The sequence below is a fragment of the Sarcophilus harrisii genome, chromosome 3, assembly GCF_902635505.1.
Source record: "Sarcophilus harrisii chromosome 3, mSarHar1.11, whole genome shotgun sequence".
Taxonomy (NCBI): Eukaryota; Metazoa; Chordata; class Mammalia; order Dasyuromorphia; family Dasyuridae; genus Sarcophilus; species Sarcophilus harrisii.
Window position 1 is genome coordinate 302,327,902 of NC_045428.1, and position 19,842 is coordinate 302,347,743.

The 19,842-nt window shown below is 37.0% G+C and overlaps 1 protein-coding gene across 1 annotated transcript in view; it reads right to left on the reverse strand.

The window, feature by feature from the left end:
• The window catches only part of HGD (homogentisate 1,2-dioxygenase), a 76,911-nt gene that overhangs the window by 24,979 nt on the left and 32,090 nt on the right, over nucleotides 1-19,842 (reverse strand). Inside the window, exons 4-10 of the mRNA XM_031959711.1 lie at nucleotides 19,261-19,366; nucleotides 13,257-13,316; nucleotides 10,263-10,354; nucleotides 7,935-7,969; nucleotides 4,691-4,770; nucleotides 2,342-2,441; nucleotides 347-471 (exon numbers count right to left, since the gene is read on the reverse strand). Of these exons, the coding sequence (XP_031815571.1) occupies nucleotides 347-471; nucleotides 2,342-2,441; nucleotides 4,691-4,770; nucleotides 7,935-7,969; nucleotides 10,263-10,354; nucleotides 13,257-13,316; nucleotides 19,261-19,366 (598 nt within the window). The remainder of the gene's footprint in view (nucleotides 1-346; nucleotides 472-2,341; nucleotides 2,442-4,690; nucleotides 4,771-7,934; nucleotides 7,970-10,262; nucleotides 10,355-13,256; nucleotides 13,317-19,260; nucleotides 19,367-19,842) is intronic.

Here is a 19,842-nt window from a genome sequence, read left to right on the forward strand (position 1 = left end):
CAGTGGGACACACTATAACTCAGCACTAATTTAATGATGTCATTTTGGTCATCTTCTAGAACAAAGGACAACAACCAACCAATCAACCAAGTGACTTTCCCAGGATCACACAGGATATGCAGACATAAGACTCGATCCCAACCCTTCAAGACAGCTTCCTAACCATTATACCACATTGCTTCTCAAAGTATACTGTCTATCAATAGGAATTGTTATTGTCAACCAACAAGTACCCACCATATATCAGAAATTATTCTGGGTATGCAAATATAACATTAAAACCGTCCCTATCCTCAGGGAGCTTATTATTCATACACAGAGATCATCACAGAGATAATATCATTACCTGTTTGGCAGCAAAAAGCTTGCCCTGGTACTTATTAACCACTGTGTAACCACCTGGTACCTGACGATCTTCATACCAAGCAACAGGTACCAAGAAATCTCGAGGGTTAGCCAACCCATTGGCACCTGAAATGAAAAGACACAAATGGTCTTGTCAGTCACTTCTTAAATTCCATCTAGGAATTTTCAAGAGTAGACATGATATTTTAAAAAATATATTTTATATACTTTATTATTATATTTATATGTTACATTTAAAAAAATAAATTTTATTGATCTGTTTTTTACATCACTATGGTATCCAACATATCCTTTCCTTTTCCCCTATTCAAGAGCCATTCATATAACCCATACAACAATTAATATATATTTTTAGAGAGAAAAATAAATCATCACCACTGGTTGATATATTAAAGAAGTATGAAAACAACATGTTACATTTGTGGCCCTTCCCCTTTCATGAAGTATTTGAGTTCCACTTGATCTTTATAATTTTGTTACATATGCTTTTGATTTTTTGGTGTGCTATTGTTCTTTCCATTTAAATGGTTATAGTTACTGCCTATATTAGATTCTTGGCTCCATTTAACTTAACTCTATGTAAGTTCATATAAATTTTCCATGTGTCTTTATGGCAAAACTTCCTATCTGGTGTCCTCTCTCCCCCCAAAAATTTGTGTAACTCTCTCTTGTTGACGTTTTCCCCCTGCATTTGCCTGGAAATCGCCCTGCATCCATGTTCTCCCAATCCTCCAGTTGCCAATTGCCCCAAAGGGTTCTTACTTTCCGACCTTCCAGGACAAGTAGACTTTCAGACAGCAAATTCCCTAGGTTTCATCAAGTATAAGGTCCTTATCTCCCTTCATTCACAATAGCATTCATTTGTAGAACCTCCTCCCACATCCAAAGGAAGGTGTCCTTCCTTCCCCCCATTTCCCAATCTTTCTCCCTTCCTCCCTTCCTTCTCCCTGTAGGCTTTTTTCCTTGCTAGCTCTTAATTAGATTATGATACATCTCTCTTCTCTTTTCTCATGTTCTTCTCTCCTCCTTTTACATATCTGCTGATGTTATAGTGTAACATCACACACACACAAAAGTAGGCAAAGTATCATCATGTTCTGTCAATAATTCCCCCATTTGTCTCCTCACTGTTACCTCTCCCAGATTTCTGCCTTCATCTGTCTCTTTGTATACATGTAGAAGGAAGTTTCTTCCTGTTTTTTCTGTTCTCCCTCCATTGCTGTTGAAGTATTCTTTGATATTTTTGTTTTCTCCCCCTCCACCTTATTGTCTTTATCATTCATTTTCTGATTCCCTCCTTTCTGTTGATGATTTCTTTGGAGATTTGATCTCAAAGTGTCTCAGTCTCCTCTCATACTAAGCAACTCACTATTCTAGATTCCTGCTCTAACTGTGTTCTTTTTCTCAGACTTTTGTGAAATCACAGGTCCAGATCAGAAAAGGAATTGGGTCTGAGGCTGTGATTTCATTGCTATAGGGAATACGTATATGAAGATGCTGTTTCTAATAATTCAAGTTGACACTATCTAGTAATTTAAATTTTGGGGATTTACATGGGACATTGAAAAAGGAAGTACCATGTTCAAGGATACAAGCCAGTGTGTATGTTAGAGTTAGAGCTTGAGTTTGAATCTTCCAGAATTCAAGGTTGGCTCTCTATGCACTAATATCATGCAGTTAGACTGAATATAAATATCTATGTGTTTGTATGTAGATATATGTAGCTCAATGTTACTCTAGTCCTACCCTGAGCCTTATATCAATGAAATCATATCTATCTTCTATCTCTTTATCCTTTAATACTACTCTAGGGATCAGTTGGACACAATAATTCTCTACAGTAAGAAAGAAAATTGATTTATCAAAAGGCAAATGAGGGCCCAAATGAAAAAGTGAGAGGTAAAGGGTATCCAGTTTTCTTATTATTGTCAATATCCCACTGAGTGATATTTTGAGATCTAAAGTAAGTCTTTACCAATAGGTCCTAGGTCAGGCAGCTCAAAGTGAACTCCATAGACTTCTAGAATGTAACCTCTGGTCTCCTCAAATACCTCCACGCTGAACCTCATTCCTCTCTGGAAAAAGAAGAAGACATTAGGATTCCCCATAGAAATCACACCTGCAGGGACAAAGAAGCTTCATATAGCCTCCAAATGCAAAGACCACATTTATCCAAGAGGCCCCCAGGTTAGTGTGAGTCAGAGAAGTGAATTTGCAATCACATTTATGTTTCTACATAATTTTAGGATTAGAAGATTGGAGGATAAACACTTCAAATGTACCTCACCCCTTATAACTTGCCAAGCCTCAGGGCTCCATTTAGCCCTGCTTTGACTACTAGCCAGCTTGAGGGACTCACCATCTACCCTGACATAGGGGTATCATTTCCACTGAGTCCCTTCCTTACTTTTCTATTTCTTGTTCAGGGAGTGAAACCAATATCACCGGCTACTGCAAAAGTATGTGACAATTTACTCTTCTATAACTTTACTCAGAATGTCTATGATTCTGAATATTAAGCCACCTTGGCCAAAGCTCCTTTCCCTGGCCACCACTCCCCAATGCCTCACACCTATTAATGTCATTCTCATGTCTCCAGTGTCCCTTATCCAACTCTACCTTAACCTTGCATTCTGTCCTCTGAAGCCTCTTATTCTATTGTTAACATGTTGTCCTTACTATTAGACTGATGTTCTTCCCCTGAGAAATTAGTTTTTTAAATTAGTGTCCTATGTACATGTTTCTAATTACTCCAACATAGTCTTTGTGAGCAAAGGCTCTGGATTTTGTCTTTGTATACCTGGCACTTAGTACAGTGCCTGACACAGAGCAGACACCTAATAAGTGCTTACTTAGTTTGTTTGAATCTCAGCTTGAGAGCATCCTCTCCTTGGGGCCAGCCTAGGTTAAGCACAAGACAGAGCTTCTTCAGATCTGACTCAATGAAGTTTCTCTCTCTTTTTTAAGTAGTATTTTATGTAAAGACAATTTTTAACATTCATTTTTTTAAAGTAAAATTTCAAGTTCCAAATTTTCTCTCTCCCTCCCTTTTCTTCCCTTCCTTTCCTCCCCTCCCTAAGACAGTAAACAATTTCAATAAGATTTCAGTCAAGTCACTCAACCTTATTCCTCTTTCTGAATCATCTACGGGAAAAACTTTGTTTTGTGGCTTTATCCTATTTTGAAAGAAATTTGTGGGAATTTGTTTTGCTTAAGTATAATATGTGGGTTTTTTTTTTTTTTATTAAGAAAAAGGTTTTCTTTTTCTTTTTTTTTTTTCTTTCTCAATGAGGATTAGAGGTAAGAGGGGGGAGTGGGGAGGAGAAAGTAAATTCTTGTTGATTAGATAGATTGATAAGGCATTCATTAAGTGCTTACAAAATGCCAGGTACTATGCTGAGTGCTAGGGATACAATTAAGTAAAAAATAAAATCAGTTCCTGCCCTCAAGGAGCTAACATTCAAAGGGGAGAAGATCATACAATAAAAGGGACCTAAGGAGAGGGAAAAGATTGGAGAGTTGGGAGAGAGCATAGAAAGAACAAATTTCAAAACCTCAGACTTAATAATAATAACAACAAATCAATCTGCAGGCTATAAGGAATTGACCCTATTGATCCATAAGCTCTTTGGCATCTCTGTCTTCCTTTTCAGCAACCAGAGTTGCTATTTAACCATTGAAACAGTAAATGCTTAGGATCCTTATCACCTCACTCTTGGGTTATTGCAATAACCTGCTGGTGAGTTTGCCTGCCTCAAACCTCTCCAGATCCAGCCTCTATTCAGTCACTAAAGTGAATTTTCTAAAACTTGGATGTGAGAAGGAGTGTGACATAGAACACCCTTTCTCCTGACTCAGTGAGTTTCAGTGGTTTCTATTGCTTCCAGGAGCAAATACAAAATGCCAAAAAGGTCAAAACCTTTAAAGTCCTTCATAACCTAGTCCCTTCCTACCCCTCTCTCCAATGTTCATTCTTCAAATCTATGACAATTCTCTCCTGAATATTTTGAGTCTGGGCATTTTCTCTGACTGTCTCTCTCACTTAGAACATTCTCCTTTCTTCATCTTATTAACCTCCCTGGCTTCCTTTAAATCCCTAAGCCCCAACTTCTAAAAGAAGTCTTCCTCAATCCTTGAGGATAGGGGCTGTCTCTTTTTTATATTCCCAGTACTTAGCAAATAGTGCTTGGCACAAAATGGGCACTTAAATGTTTTTTGACTGATTTATTGATTTGCTTCTGTTGGATTTAATCTAAACCTGGAAAGGGTATATGTGGGAATTATGAGGGGGGAATTGGATGGAAAGGAGAGATATTTTACTTACTTGAATGACACAGATCTCATTGGGTTCCACCAACATCTTGCCAAACTCAGTATAAATAAGAAGCTTCCCTAGCTGGGGAACTGAAGAGAAAGAAACATTTAGAATTCCAAGGGACTAGAAATTTTTCCATCTCTGCAAACATAGAGAAGAGAAAGCTAGGCTTAAGGGTGAACCTCCAGTTAATTAAAAAAAAAAGTATTGGATTCAGGGCCCTGGAGGCTGACACACAGTTAAAGGAATGAACTGAACAGTCTTCTAGTAGTGGTAAGTACATTCTTAAGAATTCTTAGATTGAGTTTGCCCTGGAGCTCAGCTGTTGGCAGTAGTAGTGTATGGAAAGTAGGAGAGGGAAGGAAAAAGCTGACATTTATTTGGTCTTTATAGTAATCTATGAGGTAAGTGCTATTATTATATCCATTTTACAGATAGGGAAAAATGAAGTTCACAAAGGCTAAATGATTTGTATGGTTCATGGTCAAACAACTGATAAATCTAAGACAGGATATGAATTCAGGTCTTTCTTACTCCAAATTCAACAATTTATCTTTTGCAGTGAAAACCATTCCTATTGTGGTTGCCCTGGGAGACTGGTTCATACTTGTATTTTTCCTGTACCTGTAGATTCAAGGAAGATCTAGTAGATTCAGGGAAGATTTAGTAAATTCTATACCATTTTGAAGAGTTCAGTTTGCTATGAATAGCATGACCAGAAGTTTGGTCTGATCTACATGTACCTATTATTCACCTGTCTGGAGCATATCTTTAATCTAGTCTCCTTTCCATGCTGGTATTAGAAAGATACTTTGAAATTGCAAATAATTCACCAATGTAATTCAGGGTCTCTGGGATATCTGCCATAGACTTGCTCTAGTTCAGAATGGCTTGAGTCCAAATCTGAAGAGATCAGTTGCATTAAACAAATTGTGGCAATACTTTGGCTCACAATCTCTCTTCTGCTGGGACTGCTTCCAAGGCTAATCTGATTGTCAAGAGAATATTTCTTTCCAAGAAAGTCACCCAAATTTAAAACCTCAGTGTCATCCTGGACTTGTCTCTCACCCCACATATGCAATTAGTTGCCAAATCATGCCATCTCTTCCTTCATTACATCCAGTCCCCTGATTTAAGCCCCCTTCTCTGCTCTCCCACATCCATCATTCTAGTTCAAGGCTTCATCACCTCTCATCTGGATTGTTGTAATAGTCTTTTAACTTAACTCCCTTCTTTCAGCCTCTCCCCACTCTATTCCATATCCACATAGCTGCCAAAGTGATTTTTGCTGCAGTGAAGTTCTGGCTATGTCATCCTTGGTGACCTCCAGTAGTTCCCTACTGCTCTAGGATCAAATATAAATATAAATTCATGACCTGTTCCTTTCCTACCTCTTCAGGCTTCTGACATTGAGTTCCCTCAACATACTCTATAATCTACAATAGCTTACTTTTTATTCCTTATTGACAAGATTCCATCTAAGTTTTTGTGCTTGTCCTCCATGCCTAGCATGGTCTGTCTCCTCACCTCTGTCTCCCAGAATTCTTAAATTAAGATTTAGTTCAAGTGCCATCTTTTGGAGGAGTCGAGTCCTCTCCCTGTCTTTAAAGATGCACTGCTCTTTCTCTCAAACGAATCTTTTCATTGATTCTGTATGTATTTAATATGTATCTAATAATTTACTTGCTAGCCTCCTCTCCCCAACTAGAATCTAAATTCTTTGAAGATAGAGACTTTTTTTGTCTTTCTTTGTACCTCTAGTCCTTGGCACATAGAAAGTTGTTTGTCTTTCCCATTCAAAGAGGATCAAGATGACATTATGATGTTAGAGTCAACATATAGGTATCTGGACTGGGGCAGATTAGACCAGTACAAACTTGGAAGGCTCTACTGTAGTTTGGGCACAAATAGTCCATTCCCAGTAAGTATTTAATAAATATTTGTTTATTAGAGAATTATTTTTATAACCAGAGAATCTAGACTATTCAAGAAGAACAACCATCCATCCTGGAGGGGCCAGGATGACAGATTTGACTCATTGAAAGAAAACCAGAAAGACCCCAGCACTACTGTGGGATCAAAGGGAATTCTACCAGAAGATTTCATTCATTGTACATAAATAAAAATAAGGCTTGATCCCAAGAAACTTAATTTTCTAATTCTTTGGATCTACAGGTGGCTTTTTTAGATATTAAATTTTCCATACTTGTTTTCCTTGACTCTGCTAATAAACCCATACATAGCAAGATAAGGAGCCTTTGAAATAGATATTCCAACTAATGTGGTTAATTCATCATATATTATATAAAAGAGGAAACAAGCTGGATCTAGGGAGATTTAGAGTTCCATATATAACCCCCTTTTCTATTCTTTTCATATGGAAAAGTTCACATTTGTTGGCATTTGTCAATTTCAGAGTAGCTACATATAGGTGCGAAATACAGCAGATTGATCAAAAACTGGCTGGAAAAGGAAGTCACAACTCTTTGCTAAGGTGGGCAGGGAGTATTTCTAAAGACATCTTCATAGATATTCCCAAACCCTTAGTGTGGTGGCAAAAAGCACTGGGGTCAAAGGATTTGGGTTCAAATCCTGATTTTAGTTCTCTATGACACTAGTAGTCAATTAACTTCTCTGGGTATGGTTTTCTCTTCTATAAAATGAAGGGAATCATTCCCTAAAATCCCTTTCAGTTCTAGCCTATGACGGCTGAAAGAAAACCTTAGAAATTCTGTCTACCAAGGAGTGAAAATTTCTTTTAAATTGTCCAGAGGTCAAATTCAGAAGTATATAATAGTTCAGGTGATCATTATGTTTTTGTATATTCAAATAATGTATATAAATATATATGCATATGTGTATATTTGCTTATAATATGTGAAATGCCCAGATCTTATTGTCCTATCTTTTCTTGAACGACTATATTGTACTCAAGAGTTCAGTTCATCTTAATTTTTCTTTTCATGTCTTCTTACCTGAGCCAGATGTCCTATGAAAGAATGGAAGAGCTCAAAAAGGTAGACACACAGAGCAAAAGAAAATGGAAGATGGGATCTTAAGAATCAGCAACACTCTTTTCTGGGCCATTAATGAATGGGTCTTTAGATTTCAGATGACTATATAAGGCTAAAACTGTTGGAAATTAGAAAATTTAGGAAAGAAGTGCTATTTTTAAAGTACTAGGAAATAAAAAAAGCAATTTGTGGCTAGAGACTACTTGAGAGTCAGAGGAAAAAAGCTCTTTATAACTTACCAATCAAGAAATCACCATCTGAATTGTAAAAACATCTGGAAAGAAAGTTTATAAGATGTTCAATATCAGCAAAATAAAAGCAAAATAAGGGGTAGCACAATGCTCCAGGAACCAAATGGGATTTGAAGTCAAAGAATCTGAATTCTAGTCCTGCTTCTGACAACTTGTTCCACCCATGGGATCTTCAATAAATCATTCCCTCTCTCTTGGTCTCATTCATTTTATCTTGTGAGGTGATAAATCCCTTCTGCTTCTAAAATTCTATGATCCTAAATATGGCAAGCATAAACAAGTAGATACTGACTAGTTTCAAAGTCAGGAAGAACTGGGTTTAAGTCTTATCACACTGACAAGAACTGGTTGCAGGATCTTGAGCAAGTCATTTAGACAGTTAATGCTCCCAGGCAATTCCAGTACTCTCAAAGAGACTGGAGATGGATCTGAATTATTAGTAGGTGGGGTTTCTTAATGGGAGCTCCTTGCCCAAAGGTGAGATAACTTTAAAGGAGAGTGTTACAGTAGAAGGATAGGGAATTTCTCCAGGCATAACCATGAGGGAACATGAGGAACTGTATGATTGCCTAAGAGCATTCTTTATCCATATATGAGCAGATTGATAATAGTGTGACTATACTCTCAAAGTAAATCATTTAGTGTCTGGGATATGCCTATTTGTAAAAGCCAGCAGGAAAATAAAGTAGGAGTGTTTAAAATTTTCCTTCTTTTTTCTCCCTTCCTCACCCCTCCTGTCTTCCCTCCATTCCTCCTTTCCTTTTTTTCATCTTTCCTTTCTTCTTTCCTTTCATTTATTGAGAATCATTCTTAATAGGTTAATATCCCAAATACTGATGATCTTTGGGAGGAAAATTTATAGTAATTGCAGAATTCATGCTAGAAAAGTATAGAAAACAGCATGCTTTATGGTTAAAGAACTACAAATGGAATTGTTGGTTTTACCCAGCAAGTGTTGGAGTACATTTAGAGAACTCTCTAAATATATTGAGGTTTTAGGATTCCCTGTACAAGCTAACAAATGTTGAAGTTCAGGAGTGTTGGACTGCAAAAGTATTTGGGGGTTAGGGATCAGTGTCATAAGAATTTGTAGGCTTAAACTTTCTCCAAAACAAGAGGCAAAGTTTTATTATGCTATTAACAGCTGGCTAAATCCATATGAGGTTTTTTAGCAAGGACAGTGGTTTTAGCAATTAATAAGGGATTTCAATTTTAATAATTGATAAGAGCTAGCAACTTAAAATTAACCAGTGGAAAGATATCAGTAAGGAGGAAGGCACCATTAAGGCATGGCAATGAACCCTCACCCCATTGACTGGTGCTAAACCTTAAAAGGCGTGAGTTAAAAGAACTGTAGCTTCTTTTATAGGTGAAATATAACTTCAGAAGCCGACATCGTAAGTTCACCTTCTGACTGGATACAGTTACTATGGAGTTATGGTGATTTTGCCAATGAAAAAAATTTGCTTAAAAAAATCAACCTGAGGTGGGACTATAATAAAAGTCCATTTAAAGAACAAAATCAAAAGGTACACTTATAATCTTCTCAATGCTCCTCCCAGTTTATTTCAGGGAGTAGCACTGTTTATAGCAATTTAAGCTCTGTCTCTCCATCTAGCTACCAAGGACCAAGGACCTTTCAAAACCAGACCTTGCATTCAAGTCTGGGTTCCGACTCTACAACAAAAATTGGGAAATCACTTATCTGAGCCTCAATTTACTCCTCTGTGAAACAGAGATAATAAAGCTCTTTGCCCCAGAGGTGGTTTTTTTTTGTTCTTTTGAGGAAGACATTTTAAAGTTTAAAACAGTTTATAAAAAAGAACTACTTAGGGAGATTTGTAACTTATTGATAAATTGAATTATTTAATTGATTTCTTTCAAAGAATGCATGACTCAATTTCTTTATTTGTAAAATGAAGAGTTTAGAGTAGATGATCCCTTCTGGGGCAGCTAAGATCTAATGATTAGAGTACCAAGTCTGAAGTCAGGAAGACTCATTTTCCTGAGTTCAGATCTGGCCTTAGACCCTTACTAGTGATCCTGGGCAAATCACTTAACTCTATTTGCCTCAGTTTTCTTATCTGTAAAATGAGCTGTAGAAGGAAATGGCAAACCACTCCAGTATCTTTGCCAGGAAAATCACAGATGGAGTCATAGAGTAGGACACAAATGACTGAACCACAAAAGGTCTCTTCTAGCTCTGATACTTTGTAATTCTAAGGTCATAATTCCAGAGAATCAAAGTCTCAACTGGAAATCTTAGAATTAAACCTACTTTGGGGCTCAATCCATTTCAGAGAACCAGATACTTACTTGTTAACCATAGAAATGTTACAGAGGAAAATGTGGACGGCAATTCCATTGTTGGATCTGATGTCTCCAGCTCCACACAAGGTATGAAGTCCCTAGGAAACAAAGGCCACGCCCACCAGGAAAGAAGTATTAAAATTCAGAGTTCCTGACAGACCCTTCCATCCCTCTGTAACTAAAAGAAGTCAAGGTTGGGAGACAAATACGAACTCTGAGACAAGCAAAGACTAAGAGGAGCTGATTGAAGAACTCAAGATGCCTCATGTCTATATATCCTTCTTTAATCTGTAAACTGAAACTATAGGTTATAATTATAATCTATAACCTATAACTTCTATAACCTATAACTTTAAAAAAGATAGCTAGTAATGGCAACACAAATAACATATATGAGAAGCAATTGGGCAGCTGGTGATGCATGTTGGGAGGACCTGATTTCAAATCTGACTTCATACTAGCTGTGTGACCCTTGGCAAGTCACTTAACTTATAATCTGACTCAGTTTCCCCATCTATAAAATTGAATAATAATAGCATTTATCTTGTAAAGTTGTTTCAAGGATAAAATGAGATGACATTTGTAAAGTGCTTTGCATAGTAGCTGGAAAGTAGTAGGTGATTAATAAATGCTTAATAATTAAAACAACTTTTTTTAACCTTTTTTAAAAAATCTTTTTGCTTGATATTCATGTCTTATTAGCTCAGCAAAACTGTCTCATTCTTCTTTCAGGACATATTTATAAAGTATCTACTAAGCTGGAAACTTCATAAAAGCAAATTTATTTTGTTTCACCTTTATAGCTCCTTCAGGACTGTGCTGTGCACATAGGAGATACTTGATAAATGCTTGTTGAAAAAATGTATGAATGAATTTATGCGGTGTGTACTGCATCAGAGGTGAGCTTTCCATATATCCCTTCATACCCAGTATAGTGCTGAGCACACGATAGATGTTCAACAAATGCTTGTGAAATTAAATCAAAACTCATCTATCTGCCTGTCCATTCTCTCAGATCCTCTCTTTCGGTTGTGACAATTAGCTAATTTCATAAACTATTTTTCATTAATATATTAATGGGCTATTCAGTTGCTTTAGTTATTTTCAACTTTCTGTAGCCTCATTTGGGGTTTTCTTGGCAAAGATACTGGAATGGCTTACCATTTCTTTCTCCAGTTCATTTTGCAGATCAGAAAACTGAGGCAAAAAGGATTAAGTGGCTGACTTTCCCAGAGTCACCCAGTTTAGTAACTGTCTTGAGACTAGATTTGAACTCAGGAAAATGAATCTTCCTGACTTCAGCCTTAGTGCTCTATCCAATGCCCCAGTAATGGGTATTTATGTTTCTTCATTCCTAAGTGATTTTAATATGAGCCTTCTGGGGACAATGCTTTCATTCAAAGGAATCTCTAATAATAGACTCATAACTGAGGAATAAGATACTTGGGAGGTAGTTGTGACCTTGTGATATTGCTCAAACCTCATTGCTAAGTTCCAATTTAGAAAAAGATTCAACCTTGAGATGGGACTTTTCTGTATGATGTTTCTTTATCACTGCCAAGAAAAGCAGTATGGAGATTTGATTCCTATAGAAAGACTGTATGGTAAGAAGTCTGGGAAGCTGGGGCAGAACTGAGTTGGTACAGAAAATTCCCTTTCTCTGGAAATATTGAAGCAGAGATTGAATAAACTGGAAATGGAGAAGGAATTCTAGGACTGGGTGAGTTAAATTTCATGATCACTAGGTTTTCCTGAATAAATGCATGTAAACCTTAAAATATAATGTAAACAAACTCTCATTGTTATAATTATCATTCCAACTCCAACATTCTATGATTTTTCCTTTGTAATATTAGGTATGTCATTTCATGTCTCAGCAGCTCACTTCCCTCTTTTGCACAAGGAGGGGCTTGAACTGGATGTTTCCCTAATTCTTATGGGGGAATCATTGGATCATAGGGTTTATATCTAGATGAGACTTCAGGGATAATCTGGTCCAATGCCCTTATTTTCTTATAAAGAAAATGGGTCAGGGCAGCTGGGTGGTGCAGTGGATAAAGCACCAGCCCTGAAGTCAGGTGGACCTGAGTTCAAATGTGATCTCAGACACTTAACACTTCCTAGCTGTGTGACCCTGGGCAAGTCACTTAACCACAATTGCCTCAGGGGAAAAAGAAAGAAAGAAAGAAAGAAAGAAAGAGAAAGAGAGAGAGAAAGAAAGAAAGAAAGAAAAAGAGAGAGAGAGAGAGAGAGAAAGAAAGAAAGAAAGAAAGAAAGAAAGAAAGAAAGAAAGAAAGAAAGAAAGAAAGAAAGAAAATGGGGTCCAAAGAAAGGAAGTGATTTGCTCAAAATAATATAAGTAGTAAATAAGTGGTAGAGATGAATTTGACACAGATCTAATGCCAAATTCAATGTTATGTCCACCATACCATGATGCCTTTTTCTAAAAGTTGGGTAAGACATGGTCTCTGCTCTCATTAAATTTATATGGTTCTATCATTTGCCACCTTCAAATTCTCCCTAACTCGTGGCCCACTTTCTGTTAAGTAATATAAAGATGAATTGATAAAAAGTCTCAGTGGTAAGCAAAGGATAAATATGTGATTTTCTTCCAGAAAGATGTGCATTTTAAGCAAAAAGTAGCTATCTTTAACTAATGATGAAGATATTAGGCTCAGGGACCGGCATGTGAAGGCCATATTTGGATTAGAGGGATGCTTTCAATGATCCTCCACCCTATTCATGAATGTGAGGCTGACCCTATTTGGCACCCAACTGGATAACAGTTGGATTATCATGTACCAAATGAACCTTTTCCAATAGAATATAATTTCCTTGAGGCTACAGACTATTTAATTTTTATCTTTATATTCTCATCCCTCTGGAATATAATAGGTACTTAATATATGGTTATTGGATGAACAAATGAATGAATATATGAATGAATTAGACACAGAGGAGAGAAGAGGGCTAAGAAGGAGGGCTGGAATAGTGACTTACATTCACAAAGTCCATTTTTTTCTGGGATGCTTTTGGAATCTTAAATGGTTTCCACCTAAGCTGAAAAACAAATCAAGATAAGAAAATTATTTTACAAAGAGAAGTTAGAGATTTTTAAATGAATGGTGTCTACATCATGGAAGATGAAGCAAGGAGCCCTGACTGCTAGTGATTTTATTTTGAAATTGATCATCATTAGTCACTTTCTTCCAGAAACTTGCAGGATTCATTAAAAAAAAAAGGAAACAAAATCACCCATTTTTTCAAACGATTTGCAGGGTGGCACCTGCTATTGCTCCAAGTAGCAGAATGTGTCCCCTGCTTCCCTTGCTTTCTCCTACAGATGCTGAAGCTTTGCTTTTTGACATTCTGCTCAGGCAGATCAGGGAGTTTCAACTGATCCCATTTTTTATGCTATTTATAATCAGCTCCCCTTCCTGGCACACTAACTGCTCTGTGTGGGCTCCCAACACTGCAGAGGCTGTCTAGGGCTGCTTTTTGCTTTCAGCCCTCGTAATTCTGAATCATGACTTGAAACAAGTGAAAAAGCATTAAGTCTGGGTGACTGGGGGCAAGCTAGTGCCCCTCTTTGAGCCTTGGTGTTATTTGTAAAACTAAGAGGTTGGGCTAAGTGATCTCAAAGGGCCTTTCCAGTGCCTACATCCCTGTGATTCTGCAAATTGATCGTTGACTTTATAAGTTACAGAACTGCCATTCAGTTCCTTCCCCAAACTTAGGATTTGTCCCTAGGCTGCCTGGCATTTTCATTTGATTCATCCCAATATGTGATTTGTTAATTATGCAATATTTAGCTTATTAATTAGACAATTGAAAGAATCAGAAGATGTCAGCAGGCTCGGGGCCCTGCTATTTGTGCCAGCCAGCCAAGTGGCCCAGGGCTTCATGATTTATTAATCAGCTCTGCATTGGGTTTAACTGAGCAAGGTGATGCTGTCAGAGGTTGATAAATAATGCCTCTGAGCCCATCTGCTTCAAGCGTGACCCTTCTGCCTCAGCTCCCCCTGCACAACGACTCCCTGATCAGTGTCTCCATTAGTCCAGAACAGCGGGTGGTGCTCATGCCCCAGCACTTCATGCTACAAAAAGTGAGTCAAAAAGGTGGAGAGAATATGGTTGGCAATTAGTCTACTATCTACCCACAGTCATGTAGTAGTCCTGATTTTTTTCTAAAAGAAAATAAGGTTATCATAATTGGGAAATGTTTGCTTTGGGAATTTAAACTACACATCTGAGTCCCTGCATCCCTTTATCCCCAACTTCTAGTATCTCCCCTCCCCCAAACTATATTTTTTATGTATTCATTTTGCACATATATGTATATATATATACATATATACGTATATGTATATATATATATATATATATATACATATACACATGTGGGTGTGTACTCTCTCCTTTGAAAGACCATAGTCTTTTTGAGGGCAGCGACTATTTGTTTTTAATTTTTGTATCCCCAGTTCTTCTCCCATTGGCACATATTGAGTAAATAATAAACGTGTTGATAGTTTGCTTGAGAATACCACACACACATATGTATATTTTAATAATATATTTCAAAGATTCACAACTTCATTGGTGAGACTATTCCATCTCAGATAGCAACCACTGGTTTTAGCCCCTTCATAGCTTGAGATAAAGGCTTTGATAATTGCTGTGGCTATAAAAGGGGGGTCAGCCAGGTAGCACGGTGGCTAGAGTACAGGCCTGGAATCATGAAGACTCATCTTTCTAAGTTCAAATCTGGCCTCAGATACTTCCTGGCTATGGGACCCTGAGCAACTCTGTTTACCTCAGTTTCCTCATCTGTAAAAATGGGCTGGAGAAAGAAATGACAAACCATTGTAGGATATTTGCCATGAAAATTTCAAATGGGGTCATGGAGAATTGGGCACAACTGAACAACAAATAACAAATGGCTAGAAAAAAATTCATCACCTGGTTGACCAACCAGAAGAAATGATGAACCCCTCTAAATTTAGCTAGGCTGAGCCTTGATTGACAGGCATTAAAACTTTCCCTCAGGCTCAGATTTGAAGACTTTCCATTGGGAAGACTTGTCAAAGTTCACACTCTTTTGCCACAGCCCTTTGAAAACCTGATAAGATTTGGAAACAAGACTTTGATGAAGGATTTATTTATTTATTTATTTTAATGAAAGGAAATTATGATTCAACTCAAATCTCAACTTTTGTAGGTGACCTTTCCCAGCTTCTCTACTGCTAGTCCCTTCCCTCTGAGATTACCTGCCATCTACTCTGCATATATAATTGTTTGTTGTTTCTTCCACTAGATTGTGAGCTACTTGAAGGCAAGATCTCCCCCCCCCCTTTTTTTTTTTTTGCCTTTCTTTGTATCCTTATCCTGGAACATAGAAATAACTTAAATTTTTGTTGAATGATTAAAATTCCCAAGTAACATTGTTGAAGCTTTTGCTTTCTCTAGCACAAATGCTGAATAATGAAATATCCTTCCTCCATCTCTTCTCTCTCCCCAAAATTGACAGCTTTAGGATTTGAACTCAGTGTCTTCTACCTGGAAGTTAAAAAATCAACAATAGTTTCACTACCCCCCACACCTTGTTGTTCAGCCACAAACTAACTGTTTGTGACCCAATTTGGGGGTTTTCTTGGCAAAGACACTGGAATGGTTTGCCATTTCCTTCTCCAGCTCATTTTACAGATGAGGAAACTGAGGCAAACAGGTTTAAATGACTTGTCCGGAATCACACAGCTAATAAGTGTCTGAGGCCAGATTTGAACTCACAAAGATGAACCTTTGGACTTCAAGCCCAGTACTTTACCTACTATGCCATCTAGTTGCCCTATTTTACCTTACCTCATAAGAGTAGTTGACCTAGAGAAGAGAATGAATCAGTTTTATAAGTAAGGATTTCTTCCATAGTATAGATCAGCCCATTTTTCTAGGATTGCAGCCCTCAGGCAAGGAAAACAAAGCTTCAAGGAAAAAAGGGAAGAGATCCTAGGAAACAAATGTACTCTTAAATAGCAAATTTTCCCCAAGTGATGCTTTATGGTCCTTTGGCACTGAAGGCATTTTCTCCAAGGAAACATTCTCAGGGAGGAGGGAGCAAGTGATGGGAATGAAACATTACACTATTAGGCACAGGAACAAGATTGTCTGATAACCATGGAAAGCTCAGAATGACTTTCTTGATGGGAGTGGAGTTGAATGAGACATGAACCTGCAATACTATAGAGAATGGGGAGGAACTAGTGGATTGTGGAATAGGTAGGCAACAGTATAATAGGTAAGTGAATAAATGGGGAGCTCTAGTTTAGGATCTCTGGGGAAGTTATGCATAAGATTCTGTCTGGACACAAGTTCTAAGAAGTGGACAGAAGACTCTAGCCTCCAAGTAAGATGGAGGCTAGGAAGAGATGACAATACACAAAATGTCTTAGAGTTGGTGGATGAAATCTTTAACAGGACACAGGAAATCTTTAGCTAGGGCTTGGTGGGCAGCTTAATTTGATCCAGTACTATATGTGATGAGATTAATCACATCTGTTTCCTCTCTGCTGACTTGCTATAACTATGCTTTTCAAAGTGGAACCTCTGAAAACTTGGTAAAAGTAACTGAATTATATCCAGCATAATAATAATTTGAATCTGGGAGCATGTATGGGATGTGGAAATTGTAGGAAACAATTGAGTCCAAACTTCCCACTTATATGAAAAAACTGTGAGATAGCAATAGTTAACTCATTTGTTCTGAAGATTTTTTTAAAAATTGATAAGAGAAATTGATCAAGACAATGGTCCAAGGCAATTCTAGAGGACTCATTATGAAAAATACTATTTATCTCCAGAGAGAGAACTAATAAAGACTGAGTACAGATTGAAGTACAGTTTTTTTCACCTTATTTTTCTTGCTTTTTGGGGGGGCAACACTGCTAATATGGAAATGTTTTACATGAGTTCCCATGTATAATTGATATCATATTGCTTGCCTTCTCATTGGGTAGGAGAGTGACTGGAAGGGAGGAGGGCATTTAGAAGTCAATTTTTTTTTTTAACGATGAGAGATATCAGGGAAGGATAACAGAAGGAGAGTCTTTCACTGGAATTATACAAGTGAGAGATGGAGATAGGGGATGTGGAAAGAAAACAAGCATTTATTAGCATCTACTATATGTCAAGCCTTGTGTTGTGAATCTTAGTGCTATTATCTCAGTTGATCCTCACAACAATCCTGTGAAATATTATTATCTCCATTTTATGATTGAGAAAAGTGAGAAAGACAGAGCTTAAATGATTTGACTAAGGTTACACAACAGATTGGTAGTTGAGGCCAAATTTTAATGCAATTCTTCCCTACTTCAGAATCACTATTCTACCTACTGAGCACCTAGTTGGAAAGAGCATAAAGCCTGGAACTTGAGAATCTGGGTTCAAACCCCAGGTCATTTATTTGTGAGATCATTTGACTACTCTTACTCTCAATTTGTTCATCTTTTACAAAATGAAGAGCTTGGACTAGATGATGTGTAGTGTTCTTTTAAGCTCTAAATCATAAAATCCTATAAAATGTGAAAAGAAATGGAGTTGTTTAAATCATTGCTTCTGGTATGTAAAGTTAATTCTTTATGAAAGAATCACTGAAAGATACTGACAGGAGTTGCATTAGATCAGAAAGCATAGATGAGTTGCCTTCTAAACTGCCACGTAGCCTAATGAATGGATAATGTTCAACTTGGAGCACAAAATCCTGAATTCAAATTCAGCTTCAGATACCCACTACCTGTATGACCCTAGTCAAGCCACTTAACCTTCCCTAGTTTCAGTTTATTAATCTATAAAACAAGAGGTAGCTTGGTAGCACAGTGAATAGAACATTGGAGTTAAATTCAGGAAGACTTGAATTCAAATTCAGATTCAGACACTATCTGTGGCAAGACTGTGGACAAGTCACTAAACCATTATTTCTCTTACTTTCCTCATCTGTAAAATGGAAAAATAATAACATCTATTTTCCAGAGTTGTGAGGATCAAATGAAATAGTATTTATAGAGTGCTTTGCAAATCTTTTTTTCCTTCTTAATTATTTTATTTCTGTATAAGCTAAAAGGAAATTTACCTAATTAAATCTCAAAATATCTGGAGAATGCATATTTACCTTGTTAAAAGTTCTTCTATAGCTCTTTTTCCCATAGGAATTTCCCCATTTCAATTTATAAATAGTCTTACTGTATATAGATGTATGTGCATATATATGTATATATATAGCACCTAAATCATAGCAATCTATGATTATTTAATTTTATACTGTGCAAAATCCTCAAACAAAATAATGATATAATGGAAGGAAAAAAAAAACACTAACAGATCTTAAAGTGCTATAGAAATATTAGCTTGTCATAAGGATTTACATAGCACTAGGTTTTGCACTAAATATAATGCTACATCTGAAGTCAGAGGGACCTGAGTTCAAATCCTCCCTACCTACTATGTGACCCTGGACAAATCACTTACCCCTGTTTGCCTCAGTTCTTCATCTGTAAAATGAGCTGGAGAAGGAATGGCAAAACATCTTTTCTAATAGGGTATTTTTTTTAAGGATAAATGGATATATGAAGAAGGATAAGTAGAATACATATTTATTTAAAATCTCCAAAAGCCTTTTTAAAGATAACTCATAAAAATAAGCCATTGTGGGATTGAGAGGATATTTTGTTATGAATGGGGAATTGAGTTTGAAACGGGAAAACAAGAATAAGCAGAACTGAAACTTTACTAAATAGTACTAATCTTATTTAACATTTTTTTAAATGGATAAGAGATATTGCTTTATGGATAGAGAGAAGACCTTGAAACCAGGAAGACTTTGATTCAACGCCAAACTTTGATACTGGCTGTGTAATGCTGGGCAAATCACTTAATCTTTTAGTGGTCTATGCAGGGAGTTTCCCTGCATCAATTAATTTAGAGGTCCACTGCTTATCCTCTATGTACATCTTACCTGGTTAGGATCTGGCTCTACTTCATCCCAGTTATGGGTGAGATGACCTTGGTCAATGGATTCAAAAGGCTTGTGATTGACGGAAGGTAAAATTCTGTATAGCCAGCTGTGGGAGAGAAGAGAAAGTGAAAGATTTAGGAAACTTAATGTTGCAGAACCATGTCCAAAAGTTCATAATCCAGGTGGGTAAGTACATGTGTGAGAAGAAACAGTCAAACTTCTTGTGGACTTCCATGGTGGTCACTGACTTTTCCTACCTTTCTCCTTGACTCCCCTCCCTAACCCCTCCGAAATGCTTCAGAATATTTGGTGCACTGATTAAGGCAGTAAATGATTGATTTGTGAATTGGTATGATATCAGAAGACAAACAAGAAATGAAGAATTGTAACATGCTTTCATTTCTCTATGCCTCAGTTTCCTCATCTGTTAAATGAACATATTGGTTTTTAATGTCCCTTCCAGCTCTAAATATTATGATTTTGTGATGCCATTGGGGAAACCTGTTTTAGTTCAAATATTAAGAAATCAATATTGTTTTAGTCCAGAACTCTTTCTTTTAGGGTCTTTTTAAAGTAAAAAAG